This window comes from Carassius carassius, chromosome 24 (assembly GCF_963082965.1).
Source record: "Carassius carassius chromosome 24, fCarCar2.1, whole genome shotgun sequence".
NCBI lineage: Eukaryota > Metazoa > Chordata > Actinopteri > Cypriniformes > Cyprinidae > Carassius > Carassius carassius.
The window spans coordinates 28,145,745-28,160,691 of NC_081778.1; the positions used below are offsets into that span (position 1 = coordinate 28,145,745).

The 14,947-nt window shown below is 36.3% G+C and overlaps 2 protein-coding genes across 3 annotated transcripts in view; one reads left to right on the forward strand and one right to left on the reverse strand.

The window, feature by feature from the left end:
* Positions 1-80: 80 nt before the first annotated feature.
* The window catches only part of LOC132103372 (RNA-binding protein 42), a 77,607-nt gene continuing 62,740 nt past the window's right edge, over positions 81-14,947 (reverse strand). Inside the window, exons 2-11 of one of the 2 annotated variants that reach the window (XM_059508434.1) lie at positions 5,573-5,639; positions 5,302-5,425; positions 4,809-4,875; positions 4,649-4,717; positions 4,130-4,296; positions 3,865-4,023; positions 2,709-2,846; positions 1,661-1,778; positions 1,368-1,562; positions 81-645 (exon numbers count right to left, since the gene is read on the reverse strand). In XM_059508434.1, the coding sequence (XP_059364417.1) occupies positions 533-645; positions 1,368-1,562; positions 1,661-1,778; positions 2,709-2,846; positions 3,865-4,023; positions 4,130-4,296; positions 4,649-4,717; positions 4,809-4,875; positions 5,302-5,425; positions 5,573-5,628 (1,206 nt within the window). In that variant the 5' untranslated portion in view covers positions 5,629-5,639 and the 3' untranslated portion in view covers positions 81-532. Of the gene's footprint in view, positions 646-1,367; positions 1,563-1,660; positions 1,779-2,708; positions 2,847-3,864; positions 4,027-4,129; positions 4,297-4,648; positions 4,718-4,808; positions 4,876-5,301; positions 5,426-5,572; positions 5,640-14,947 lie in introns of both variants that reach the window. The other variant, XM_059508433.1, reaches the window with a different exon arrangement.
* Positions 7,700-14,460, forward strand: cd22 (cd22 molecule). Its single transcript, XM_059508428.1, has 7 exons — positions 7,700-7,824; positions 12,024-12,392; positions 12,579-12,848; positions 13,238-13,507; positions 13,609-13,690; positions 14,056-14,095; positions 14,196-14,460. The coding sequence occupies exons 1-7, from the start codon at positions 7,785-7,787 to the stop codon at positions 14,322-14,324; spliced, it is 1,200 nt and encodes a 399-aa protein (XP_059364411.1). The 5' UTR covers positions 7,700-7,784; the 3' UTR covers positions 14,325-14,460.

A 14,947-nucleotide genomic window follows, 5' to 3' on the forward strand; every position in this document is an offset into this window, starting at 1 on the left:
AGCCACCTGGTGGTTGTCTTTAGAATAATCAGTTGAGGAAGTCGATGTTTTAAATTGAAAGGAGTTAAAACGGATACGAATTTAGACTAAAGGAACCCTCAGTTTATTGAAAAGATTTGCCTTTTACACATATTACTTAAAACATCCAGATTATACAGTAACAAATGTAATTGCCTTCCTGAACTTTAAAGTTCGCTGCTGAAACATTTGAATAAAAAAAAAAAAAAATTGAGGAAGAAAACAAAACCAACTTTTTCAACATCCAAACCAGTTTCATTACCACACTTTATGTTTAAAAAAAATCTCTTGACAAGTGAAAGAATTTGCATGATTTTTCAGCATGCAGTGAGAGGGAGAGGTCTGTGTGTAATAATACACATGGAAATAAATGTAGATTGATTAGTAATAAGGGCCATATAAGAAGCTGACGCTTGTTTATTTGCAACTACTGCAGGAGTGTGAGTGACTCCTGCTCTGTTATGTAGGTGCTGGGTGACACACACAGATCAAGTCCAGTTTCAGAACAGATGAATTATCTCAGTCCCAACTTCTTTTTCTCCTTCTGTTTCTTACGCACGACCTCCAGATTGCGATCTTTCCATGAACTCTTTCTCAGTTTGATGGGTCTGCTGCCCACATACCTCCCTAAAATCAATGACAAATGTGTTAAGAGCATGAGGACCATAAAAAATATATATATAATTTTGATACAGTATCATCTCATAATGAAGCGAATTATCACCAAAATGTAGACAAATACATATAAATAAAAAAACACTGACGTTCAAAAGTTTGTATTTTTGGATGTTTTTGAAAGTTTCTTATGCTCAACAAGGCTGCATTTATTTAAATGAAAATAAAATAAAAAGTACGATTCTGAAATTATTTGTAACAACTACATTCTATTTGAATAGATTTTAAAATGCAATTTATTCCTGTGATACAAAGCTGAATTTTTAGCAGTCATTATTCCTCAGTATTACATGATCTTTAAGAAATCATTCTAATATTCTAATTTGGTTCTTAAGACTTTAAGACATTTTTATCATTATCAATGTTGAAAACAATTTTGCTGCTTAATATTTTTGTGGAAATATTTTGTTCTTTTAGGGTTCTTTGATCAGCACAAAATTCAAAAAGAACAGCATTTATTTGGAATAGAAATAGTTTGTAACATTAGTAATGACTTTACTGACACTTTTGATCCATTTAATTCATCTCTGCTGAATAAAAGTATTTAAAATATAAAATGCAAAAAAAAAAAAAATAATAAAAAAAAACTTTTGAACATGTATATGCTAATTTAATTAACTGTATTTTAATGTATTGATCTAAACACCCATTTATTATTATCCTCATTAACTCACCGTTCATTTCTCTCATGGCGCGCACATAATCATTGGGATCTTTAAAGCTCACAAAGCCGTAACCCTTTGTTTTCCCTGTGCGTTTGTCTCGAACAACCTTTGCCTTCAGGAAGGATGGATAACGGCTAAATGATCTCGCCAGAATGTCATCATTCACCTCATTCCCCAGATCGCCACAAAATATCCGGAAATCATCTAGGAAACCAAGAACGGTGATGATTTCAGTTGTATATGTGCTTGCATCCTTTATAAAAGTAAACTTTTTTACAAAATTTTCTAAAAGGTCCACAAACCTGTATCCCACTCTAATAGACTGGTGTCCTCCCATGAGACCCCAGCTGCTACCCGGATGCATTTCTTCATCTTTTCCTGCTTCCCTCTTTTCTTATCTTCTGTGCTAGTATCAGCGGGCTATGCACATGCGAATAAGAGATAATTAGAACAAAATTCATATCAAGAATTCCTATAAAGAGCTTTAATTTTCAAATGAACTTTCTTCATCTAGTGGTGTAACTGTTAAATAAAACTATTAATATGTGTTTTAATTAATAAGGCTGAAATAAAACACAATAATAATATATATGTTCAAAGAATTAAACAAATGAAAATTTTAAATGCTGCTTTGGCAACTAACTGTAATAAACAAGTCTGAATTTGAGGTCAAGTGCTAAACTATTAAAACTAAAATGAATTAAAGCTAAATATAAATACTTAAATTAAAATGTAAAAAAAAAACCTTAAACTTAAAAAGTTAAAATATAAATACAAGCCAATTTAAAATAGTGATAAACAGTATTACAAATTATGCAAAATGCGTAATTTGCATAATGTGTAATTTCTGCATCATTAACAGCACTAGATGTCCAGACTGGACTAAATATTGCTTATCCAATGGAATCAATTTAGGGCAGGGCTCTCTCTGTCTAAACAGGGGATGTGTTTGAAAAGTGTTGCTCATTATGATACAATTCTGTTTGGTGCCACTAAGTGGTGCAGCACATTACATTACCTAACATTACCTGCTCCACATTGTTTGTACACTTCAACGGTTTGCACTCTATATATGCGTTGCTTTATTTAACTTTATTTTTTTTAAATGCCCTTATTGTATACTGTATTGCAAAGTTGTATTTTATATTTGATCTAGATCTTCAGGCTTTACTGTTAGTGTAATCTGTATGCACCATGGATCTGAGAGTAACACAATTTAAATTCTCTGTATGTATGTACTGTACATGCGGAAGAATTGACGATAAAGCAGACTTCAATTGACTTGACTTATAACATATTACAATAAATGTTAAAATAAGATTCAAATTGCATGCTGAAATTGTATTAAACCTCCACATGTGTAGGCTCAGGCTCCGGCTTGCTCGGGCCGATCACGCTGTCATCGGTGACCGCCTCCTTCTTTGACTCCAGCAGCCCAGCTGCCATGACTGTGGCCTGCTGCTCCGCCACCAATGCTAACAACTCCTCCTGAGAAAAAAGATGGAGACAAAAGATTTAGATGATCAGGAACACATTACAATGGAAACACAAGGCGCTAAAGGGGTCATGAACTGAGAAATCAAATTTCCCTTGATGTTTTGACATGTAAGAGGTCACTGTACTATCATAACAACATAAATGAAGTTTCAACTCAAAATTTCCTTCTTAGTGCTAAAACACTTATTGAAACCAAGATCAGAAAACTACTTGTGTCAGATTTGATCACATTATGACATCATAGTGTGATGAAAGCCTGTCTCTGCAGAATCAGATCAATGCCCACTTCTACATCACCACGTCTTTGGCCCTGCCCAGTGAAGCATTAGTAAGATGAAAAGGAGAGAAGAGCAATACAGGATTAACGGACTAAAAATAACATTACCTTCCAAAGGATCCTCCTAGGAAAGTGCTTATTTATTTTCCACTACGTAGAGCATTATTTGTTTGTTTGGTACATTTTACTGTGGACAGACTATTATATAAGACATGGACCTGACAGTAATATTACAACAAATAAGTAACCATATTAATTCTACTGCCTAATCTGCAATCAGTGTTAAATCAGATTTTCTTGGTCTCAAAATTATTTATACATTTTTATGAATCAGTAAATCGAGCCAGTGACTTAAAGTTCAACTAGACATAGCTTCTCTTAGTAGCATGAAAATAATCAGTTATTTAAATTGTGATAAAATTATATACAGAAAGTGATCAAAGAATGCTTCGTTTATAATTGCTGGAGATGTCAATTACACAGCACGAATTTATATAAATCAGACAGCTAAAATTTTTACAATTTTTAATGTAAAAATCATACTTTAATGTAAAGATTTTAAATGCACCTCAGGAAACATTATCAAATCATTAAAAAATGCAGTTCAAGACCCCTTTAAAATTTTGCACAAACACACACAATAGTATTTGTTATTTTTATTCATGTTTTTTTATATATATATATATATATATTTAAATGGTGAAGAGGTCACACAATACATTGATACTTTACCATGCGTGCTTGTTTCTGGCTCTTGAGGTCAGCTCTCTTAGGCGCAGGAGGTGCTGTGTAAACAGTGGGAGCTGCCTGTATAACACTGGGACTGATCTTCGGAGGCTCATGAGCCATGGGCCGTGGTGGTGCCGAATTCATAGGGTTCATGCTTCCAACCTGCTAATATCGAGAAAAACATTTGAGATACAGATTTTACAGTTCAAGGCAACATTGAAATGATCACAATACACTGACAGCTGACCACAACTCAGAAAATACCCACTGGAGGCATGGGTCCCATGGGCGGTCCAACTGGAGCCATCGGGGGCTGAGGGGGTCCTGACATACGAGGAGCCATCATCATGGGTGGAGGAGGTGGAGGTCTGGGAAGAGGAGGTGCTATCATGCCTTGAGGAGGTGGACCACGCATCATTGGCATTCTCTGAGCTCCTGGGGGTACATAAATATGCATAATAACGTTTTAGGCTCTATAATATGTAAAATGTATTTGAAAAATACTGAAGAAATAATTTAAATAACCTATAAAAAAGTTATTTTATAGGTTATTTATGCAAACATAAAATAGTTATTTTATAAGTTATTTATGCATACATAAAATAGTTATTTTATAGGTTATTTTAATCATTTCTTCAGTAATAATTTTTTTTTAATTCCTTAACATAATTCCTTGCATCATAGAATTACAGATACCACTGACTTATTTATATATAGGTGTCCATGTAACCATTAATACATAAATGAACAAAAGCTTTAAAGAATAATTGTGAATTAATCTGATTACCTGGTCTCTGTAAGACGTGCGGAACAAATGCTGGACGCATCATTGGAGGAGGCGCTACTGCCGGTATAGCTACAGATAAATATCAGATGATTGTCAGCTGATTTCTATTTAGAATTTTGTTTTAAAGTGTACACTGAAAAAAGTATTTATATAGATTTACCAGGACCAACAAATGTAGGCGGCGGACCAACAAAAGTGGCAGCTCTTGCCTCCAAACTCTGCTGGACCTACAAAAAAATAAAGAAATAAAAACAATAACTAGCTTGTAAATGAAGGAGCTGATGAACGCTTTAAGCAATATATATATATATATATATATATATATATATATATATATATATATTTTTTTTTTTTTTTTTTTTTAATGCATTTTAGGATTCTGGGGAGCAAAAATCTTTTTAAAATAGATTTTCACTATTTATAATTTTTTTAAATTCAACATTTCACTTAAGTTATTGTAATGGGATGCACAAATGTTCTATAAAAACATTAACAAGTAAATCAGAATAATTAGTTATTTATAAGAGAGTGCTAAATAAGAGCATTTTCTCTAATAGTCTTAGATTTTTGCATCCCAGCTTATAAAAATATACAACATTAAATCCTAGGGATATATATTATATATATAATATTTTTTGAGTTAGAAATAATACCTGTCTATAGGTGTTTGTACCAATGATGGGCCTGACCATGGGTACACCTGGCATTGCCAGAGCGACTGGCACAGCTTCAACCATTGTAGGTGCCACAGGTCCTCCCAAAACCTCCTGCTCGAACCTACAGGAGAATCAACAACATCAGCGTGCATAAAGACAGAAACATCCTATTTTACACACTGCAAGCACTACAACACTGCACTGAAGGCAATATTATGCTGCAAATAAACCGCTGGAATTGAACATAAGTGAAATGTTGAGAACTCACAGCGCCATCTCTGCCTCCATCTCCTTCAGGCGCTCCTCTCCGGATTTCAACGCCATACTGAGTCTTCTGCAAAAAAATAAACAAAAAACAAGCAAATAAATTAATGGCTGTTGCTCAAATCAAATCATAGCAAGTAAGCTGCAACTTTTATGACAAAAAAATACTGCACACTCCTATGATGCTTAAAAAGACGCAAAACCATTCAAATATATAAGAACATAGTTCAGGAAGCATAAATAAAACAAAGAGATTCCGTCTGTGTTAAACTAATCTTAAATGTCTAGTTTATACTGATAAATACTGTCTGGATCGATTAATTATTAGAAAAAAATCGAGAAATAATGTTCAGATGCCACATGATTCTGTTTTAAAGCTCCAGACTGAATTAAACTTTATCTAACGCCCCGCTACAGTCAGCTAGCTTTAAAGAAATATATACTCGCCGTAAAGTGTGTCCTGGTGAAGAAATTCAAGCAAATATGTGGGATTAAAATAAGAAAACAGACGAACGTAACAGGACCATTTGTTTTCCTCAACGTTAACGCTTGTCTAAGCGCGGAAGAAATACGTCATGAGTCTTTGGTCCTTCCTCGGCTATGGCGCAGGAAAATGAGATCATGTTTTAGGTCTCTGGTTGGTATCACCAGGGGGGCAGGGCATAGACACTTTTTTCTTTTACTGTCTATGCATAGACATCATATAAAAACCCTCCGACCCACTATTAGTCAATTTGCATTAGTGACCGTGTTACAGGAGAATTGATAAAAACTGTGGAACACACTACACTTTATATTTATATATACATACACTTATTTATCTAACACCATATTTAGCGTACATTTAAATTTAATTCAATAAAGCTCGTTCTGATTCTGATCTGATTCTGAATTATTATTATAATCATTATAATTATAATAATTATTATTATTTGGACCGGACGACAAAGTATGCATATTATTATTATTATTATTATTATTATTATTATTATTATTATTATTATTATTATTATTATTATTATTATTATTTTAAAATGGTGATTTCCAGGTCTGGGAAAGTAAATCAAAATTAATAACATCTTAAAAGTTTTTTTTTTAAATGTAATGTTTTTTTTTTTTTTTTAAATACATAATCGGCTATAAATTACACATTTTGAGTGTGATCAATGTAAAATGAAAACTGATCCGTCAGTTTGCTTTATCACTAGGTTTTTTTTCTATTTGTTTTTCACTGAGTGAGTTTTTTTTAACAAAAATAAAACTGATTAGATGGATTCGTCCTCCTCTTGGCAAAATAAATGTTTTATTTTTCCTTGACAGTAGGGGGCGCTATAGGCAAGCAATGCTACATGACTTTGAGCCTGAACTCCACAGAAACAGTACACTGCTGTCACAAAACACTAAACCCTGAAGCAGTCATTACACTCATTAATTACAGCCATATTTTAAGAGATGTACAGTAATTCCATGTTATTCTTACATACATCTATGTTCTCCCTTTCAAAAAGAAAAACTGCAATATGGTAGGCAAAAAAGACTCGATGGAGACTGTAGAGGGAACTTTCTCTCAATGAGCACATTTACATGCACGTTCTTAAACCGATTACGCTTAATAAACCTAGAACGCACTTGTTAATGTAAACGGGGTAACCCGTTTTCTTTTATCGGAGCAAGGTCATAAACGGCGTTAGCATAAGCTGGTCTCAACAGGTAGTTTTTTGCCTCCTACTCCAATTTCGCACGGCATGTTAACGCAAAAAAAACGGGTAATTTTTAATGAACTGATATTTGTGAGTTATCAGCTTACTGGTGTCCTTAACTTTCACTGATCTCCATCACTTAGCTAATACATTCTTACATCATCTCACATCGGCTGTCATCTCCTTTTGTTCCTGTTTAAGATGCTGTTTTAAGAGTTAAAAATCATCAGTAGAGTTTCACTAAATAAACAATATGGACATATCTGCTCGCCAAGCTTTAAATCATACCAAATATATCAATCAAATATATATATTTGTTATTATTCAAGCATAAAATAAAGGAATTAAATTACAAGCACAGATTTAGGGAAGTTTTCCACCATGGAACAAGGATATCCGTTTACTGATGCAAGCATGAAATATGTTAGGCATGTTGTGTAGTAAGACTGGAACTTACTGATGTGTCTAATGTAACAAGTGTTTTCTTCTTAGACAAAACTGTTAAAGGTATAAAACATGTTTTACATCTGCACATTATTGCCGCTGCTACTATCAGGTGAGTATTTGTATTAGAATATTTTAGTTGTAGATGATGTTATTGACTAAACAGATTGATTAAATTAGTGGTTCTCAATCTTTATGACTATAAGGTGTAAAATATTTCTGCTGTAATGTCAAAGCTGCTTGTTTTCTTATACCATATACTATATATGTATGCATATATATATATATATATATATATATATATATATATATATATATATATATATATATATATAATTTTAATAGTTAAATAATACAAACGAAATAAAATAATAATTATAATTAATAAAAATAAACGAATTAAATTCCATAATTCCAGGCATTCAAAGAACTGAATTTATTTCAGGACTCACATGACCAAAGAATTTATATGATATTTTCAGTTGTTTATAATTTTCGGATGAAGTGTTTCTGCTCAATAAGATATTTTAGAGCTTGGCATACAAAAAAATAAATAAATAAATTTACTAATTCTAACATTTCCATGACTTTTCCATCCTTGTGGAAATCACACTTTTAAAATTACCAGGTTTCCCAGGACCATAGAAATTATAGTTGTTGGTAGAAAAAAATAAAAATAAGACAAAATGTATATATTTTTTGCTGATATAGAAAATTGTTTTATTACATTTCTAATAATTTTAAGCAATTTTGTGGCCACTTTGTAAGTGGGCTGATCAGAATCAGAATGAGCTTTATTGCCAGGTATGTTTACACATATGAGGAATTTGTTTTCGTGACAGAAGCTCCGCAGTACAACAGAATGACAGCGACAGAACATAAAACACATAATAAAAGAATATAAAAATACAAAAAATACAAATAAGTAGATAAGAAATGACAATATACAAATTGACAATTGTAGGCAGGTATATTCCAAAAATGCAGTTATGTATGTACATGTATATTATGTGCAAAATTTAAGTGTATACTAAGTATGAGTGTTAGATAAATTAAGTGTATGTGTATATAAATATAAAGTGTAGTGTGTTCAGTGTGTTCAGTGTGTATCAGCTGTTCATAAGATGGATTGCCTGAGGGAAGAAACTGTTCCTGTGTCTGGTCGTTCTGGTGCTCAGTGCTCTGTAGCGTCGACCAGATGGCAACAGTTCAAAGAGGGAGTGTGCTGGATGTGAGGGGTCCAGAGTGATTTTAACAGCCCTTTTGCTCACTCTGGATAAGTACAGTTCTTGAATAGATGGGAGAGTTGAACCGATGATTCGCTCAGCAGTCCGGACTACCCTCTGTAGTCTTCTGAGGTCAGATTTAGAAGCTGAGCTGAACCAGACAGTTACTGAAGTGCAGAGGATGGATTCGATGATGGTGGAGTAGAACTGTTTCAGCAGATCCTGTGGCAGGTTAAACTTCCTCAGCTGGCGAAGGAAGTACAACCTCTGCTGGGCCTTTTTCACAATGGAGTCAATGTGAATGTCCCACTTCAGGTCCTGAGAGATAGTGGTGCCCAGGAACCTGAATGACTCCACTGCAGTCACAGTGCTGTTCATGATGGTGAGTGGGGGGAGTGCAGGGGGGTTTCTCCTGAAGTCCACAGTCATCTCCACTGTTTTGAGCGTGTTAAGCTCCAGGTTGTTGAGAGTGCACCAGACAGCCAGCTCTTTAACCTCCTGTCTGTAAGCAGACTCGTCACCGTCCTGAATGAGGCCGATGAGTGTGGTGTCGTCTGCAAACTTCAGGAGCTTGACAGAGGGGTCCTTAGATGTGCAGTCATTAGTGTACAGGGAGAAGAGCAGTGGGGAGAGAACGCAGCCCTGGGGAGCTCCGGTGCTGATTGTACGGGTGCTGGATGTGTATTTTCCCAGCCTCACTAGCTGCTGCCTGTCTGTCAAGAAGCTGTTGAGCCACTTACAGACGGAGGTGGGCACGGAGAGCTGAGTTAGCTTGGGCAGGAGGAGGTTTGGCATGATCGTGTTAAAAGCCGAGCTGAAGTCCACAAACAGGATCCTCACATAGGTTCCCGGTCTGTCTAGGTGTTGCAGAACATAATGCAGTCCAATGTTTACTGCATCGTCCACAGACCTGTTTGCTCTGTAGGCAAACTGAAGAGGATCCAGCAAGGGTCCAGTGATGTCCTTCAGGTGGGCCAGCACCAGTTTTTCAAATGACTTCATGACTACGGATGTTAAAGCCACAGGCCTGTAGTCATTTAGTCCTGTAATTTTGGGTTTCTTTGGGATGGGGATGATGGTGGAGCGTTTGAAGCATGAAGGGACTTCGCACAGCTCCAGCGATCTGTTGAAGATCTTTGTGAAGATGGGGGCCAGCTGGTCAGCACAGGATTTCAGACAGGCTGGTGTAACACAATCTGGGCCTGGTGCTTTTTTCCTTTTCTGCTTCCGGAAGACCTGGCGCACCGCATCCTCGCTGATCTGTATTGCAGGTGTGGGGGAGAGGGGGGATGCAGGAGGTGTGAATGGTGAGAGTGCTTGATTGGAGAGGTGTTCAGGATGGGTTGCAGGAGCTGTTAATGGTGTGAACGGTTGTGTGGAGAGGTGTTCAGGGCAGGTGATGGGTGTTCTTTCAAACCTGCAGTAAAACTCGTTCAGATCGTCTGCCAGTCGTTGATTCTCCACAGTGCTGGGGGGTGGTGTCTTGTAATTGGTGATCTTCTTTAGACTTTTCCACACTGATGCCGAGTCGTTCGAAGTGAACTGAGTCCTTATTTTTCAGAATAATTCCTCTTTGCCACTCTGATCTCCTTTTCCAGTGTGTATTTAGCTCGTTTATACAAGACATTGTCCCCCTTCCTGTAAGCATCTTCTTTGGCCTGACGGAGCTGTCTGAGTTTTGCAATGAACCACGGTTTGTCATTGTTATAATTTAGTTGAGTCTTGGTAGGAATACACATATCCTCACAGAAACTGATATATGATGTTACGGTCTCTGTGAGTTCGTCCAGATCGGTGGAAGCAGCTTCAAAAACACTCCAATCAGTGAGGTCAAAACAAGATTGTAAATCCTGCTCTGCTTCATTAGTCCATCTTTTTACAGTCCTTAATACAGGTTTAGCTGATTTTAGTTTCTGCCTGTAGGTCGGTATAAGATGAACCAGAAGGTGATCAGAACGTCCCAAAGCTGCTCGTGGAACAGAGTGATATGCATCCTTTATTGTTGTGTAACAGTGATCCAATATATTACTGTCTCTGGTGGGACAGGTAACATGCTGTCTGTATTTTGGCAGTTCACGGTAGAGATTGGCTTTATTAAAGTCCCCAAGAATGATTAAAACAGAGTCCGGGTGTTGTTGTTCTGTGTCTGTGATCTGATCAGCGAGTTTCTGTAAAGCCAGGCTTACTTGCGCTTGCGGAGGGATGTAAACACTAACCAGAATGAGCGAGTGAAACTCCCGCGGCGAATAGAACGGCTTGCAGTTGACAAACTGCATTTCTAGATTAGGACAGCACATCTTCTTTAACACAGTTACATCTGTACACCACCGTTCATTGATGTAAAAGCATGTCCCGCCGCCGCGCGATTTCCCCGTTGATTCTGCGTCGCGATCCGCTCTAAACAGCTGAAAGCCCGGCAGATGGAGTGCGCTGTCCGGTATGGCGTCATTCAGCCAGGTTTCCGTGAAACACAGAGCAGCAGAGTGTGTGAAATCCTTATTTGTCCGAGAAAGCAGAAGGAGTTCGTCCGTTTTGTTGGGTAGAGAGCGTAGATTTGCCAGATGGATGCTAGGCAACGGCGTTCGAAATCCGTGCTTCCTGAGTCTGACGAGCGCTCCCGCTCGCTTTCCCCGTCTGCGCGTCCTGAAGCGCTTGATCAGCGCCGCTGCTCCTCCGATAACAATATTCAATAAAACGTCTTAATAATTGAAATCCGGAAAAACATCTTGTGGTGCGTTCTGCCGAATGTTCAGCAGTTCATCCCTGGTGAAACTGATTGCAGGAATATAACTAAAGACAGGACAAACTAACAAAAAGACAAAAACATATGCAGAGCACGTCACGGAGGCAGCCATCCTGTACCGGCGCCAAGTGAACATGCTCCATATATGATGCTCCATATATTTCCCCTGGTTGAGAACAACGGGACTAAACCGTTTGATACTATACATTTTGGTCATATCCATTTATTTGTAGTTTATTAAAATCTTTATTTTAATTCTAGACTCCAAAAAAGTGCTTGTGGGTGAAGAACAAGGATGGTGACTAACTGAAAACATTAACAAACATTTTTTTGTGTGTTTAGCTGCTGTGGCTTCATTGTCAGTTTCATACCACCCTAAAAGCATATGTGTATTGGAAAGATCATCTGTGGATTTCAGCTGCACCTTTGATTATCCGCTTTATTCTACACTTGAAACAACAAGATGGTTCAAGCCATTAGCTCATCAGAAACAAGACGGAACACAGATTGGAATATCTGTCTATCACTCAAATACAGCAGAGATTCACCAGCTGTACAAAAACAGAACAGCTTATGCAAACCAAGACAGAAACTGCTCGCTGCAGATACACAATGTCTCCAAAAGTGACAACGGAATGTATTTCTTTCGCTTTGAATATTACTATCACGGAAGATACACTGGACCATGGGGCATACACCTCAGCGTAGCAGGTAAATGAAATTTTTCCATTATAAAGATCCTTTTGATCAATGGAAAGGTTCCAAGTTTGTTAAAGGTCCTTCATGGAACCATCAATGCCAATAAAGGATGGGATGCTGGGATGCTGATGTTCTAATCTTTTTAGTTTTTAAACAGGTTTCTGATTACATTTCATTAATCTACACTACTTTTAACAGTTCTACCTTTTAGAGTAACAGTGAAAAAACAAAAGGAGAATGGACACATTCATGAAGGAGACTCTGTGACACTGACATGCGGCACAGAAAACTGTACCCCAAAACAAGAGAACAAGTTTGCCTGGTTTAAAAATCAACGTCTGATTCCAGAAGCCACTGATAATGTGTTCCACATCTCTTCTGTCTCTCACCATGATTTTGGCAACTACTCCTGCGGTCTGAAGACGAGCAGCTCAACTTCAGCAGATGAAATATTGCTTGACATAAAATGTATGTTCACATTTCTCAAGCAGCACTTTAACGTTAATAATAATGAGAAATGTTTCTTGAGCAGCAAGTCAGTATATTAGAATGATTTCTGAAGGATCATGTGGCACTGAAGACATGATTTCATTTAATTGAAAATTAACTTTTATACAAAATGTATCTATATGTATGTTTATTAAAGTATTAACATCTCACGGAGATGTTGCTTGAATTTGAAATTGGACCTCTATATTAAATCAGCTTTGAAATGAAAATAAAAAAAACTAGATGATTTCAGAAGATTTCACTAACCCACAGTCACCGTTTCTGATGCAACATCTCTTTGCAACAGTAGCATAGCATGCAAATGTTTCAAAGTTCTCTTGCAAATATCCTGTTGCTTTTCACCACAGATAGTCCAAAGAATGTTGAAATAGCTGTTTTGCCATCTGGAAAGATACGAGAAGGAAACTCACTGACTCTGATCTGTATGAGCAATGCCAATCCTTCAGTGACAAACTACAGTTGGTTTCTGATCAAAGAAGCAAAGGTCTCTCATATAGGACTTGATCGTGAATTCTCCATCAAATCTGCCAGTCAGAAGGATAATGGACAATACTTCTGCACTGCTAAAAATGACATGGGTTCTCAAAACTCTTCAGTCATAGCACTGAATGTTGAAGGTAATAAATAACATTTCAGGTTGCATTCCAAATGGAATCCTGCTTACTAAATATCAGCAAAGTTTACAAATTTATCTAACTTTTTTTGTTTGTTTTTATAGTGACAGTTCATCAAACTGTCTTGCTGACTGCAACAGCTGTGTTTTTGTTTCTAATGGCTGTCATTTTTGGTCTCATTATTAGGTGAGTGGATACACAGCATGTGATAATATACTGAAATGCAGCGAGAACATAAAGTTCATATACGTGTTAAACGTCAACTGATTGCTTGAGTTTGTACTTTGTGGAAATGACATTACATATTACACAAGCCCTTGATGACTTCATGTACTGCGTTCAGTGTTGCGCTGCTCTGATTTCATGCAAGTGCCAGTCAAACATGCAATCGGTTTACGCAAATCTATCACATGGAGCTAATATAAACAGATTTACATAATAATTGTTGTGAATCAGTATAATTACCTCAAAAGGAATCTAGTCAGGTTAGACGGCATACATGGATTAAATTAAACGAGTCTGTAAAACTGTATCTGTTTACATCTTTACAGGAGGATACAGTTTACGTCAAAGAAGCAGCCCACAGAACAGGTATTAAACACATGAACAGTTCATTGTATTTTGAACAAAAAGCCTCTGTATGTATTAAATGCACAATAAATGAACACTAAAGATTTTCATCTCTGATCAGACACCTGCAACCACTGTCACAGAGGAGATCTACGAGAACCTGAGAAAATCACAAGAGTCTGAGGGAAAAAATTACACAAGCGTGGTCTATGCAGATCTAAGTCTTCCTCCATCAGTCTCAGACAGGTGATGATTAAAATGTCATGATGGTTATTTTTCGTGGGGGGAAGTCTGTGGAACTGATTTATAAACCCCATGTATGTGTTGACATATGTCCTGCTAAACAGGAAGGTTCAGACATCGAAGGAGCATCAACAGGCTTCTAAAAAAAATTATTTAATATTTTTTATATAATATCTTTATGATATATTCATTATAAAGTATGTTATTAATATATAATTTTTAAGCAACATTTTATTTGAAATAAAAGACTGTCTAATCCATATAAACATTTCTTTTGTTGTGTAGACCACGTTGCAACAGTCAAGCAGGCGACACTGTGATCATCTACAGCCTTCTTAGCTACAACGAGTGAATGAATCTTAACACTGTGAATAATGAGATTAAGCAAGCAGCTGTTGTTGAAATTTCTCTCTTTTTATTCAAAAGAATCAAATGTCTATAGTTGCAAATAAATTCATACAATGTACAGAGATGATAAAAAAAATTAATAAATCTATATTTACATCTTTTTGCATGCATCTGTATTTACATCCACAATAAACATCACTTGACCAAAAAATTCAAACATGGTGCATTTATGAAAAAATGAAATTCAATGTTGAAAAACAAGTTGGAACCAATAAAATCCAC

Bases quoted from the DNA above. Each gene is read 5' to 3' on its own strand.
- cd22 (XM_059508428.1), top strand. From the start codon at position 7,785: ATGTTTTACATCTGCACATTATTGCCGCTGCTACTATCAG. The intron at 7,825-12,023 runs GTGAGTATTTGT...TTGTGTGTTTAG, and splicing joins ATTGCCGCTGCTACTATCAG to CTGCTGTGGCTTCATTGTCA. The intron at 14,096-14,195 runs GTATTAAACACA...ATCTCTGATCAG, and splicing joins AGAAGCAGCCCACAGAACAG to ACACCTGCAACCACTGTCAC.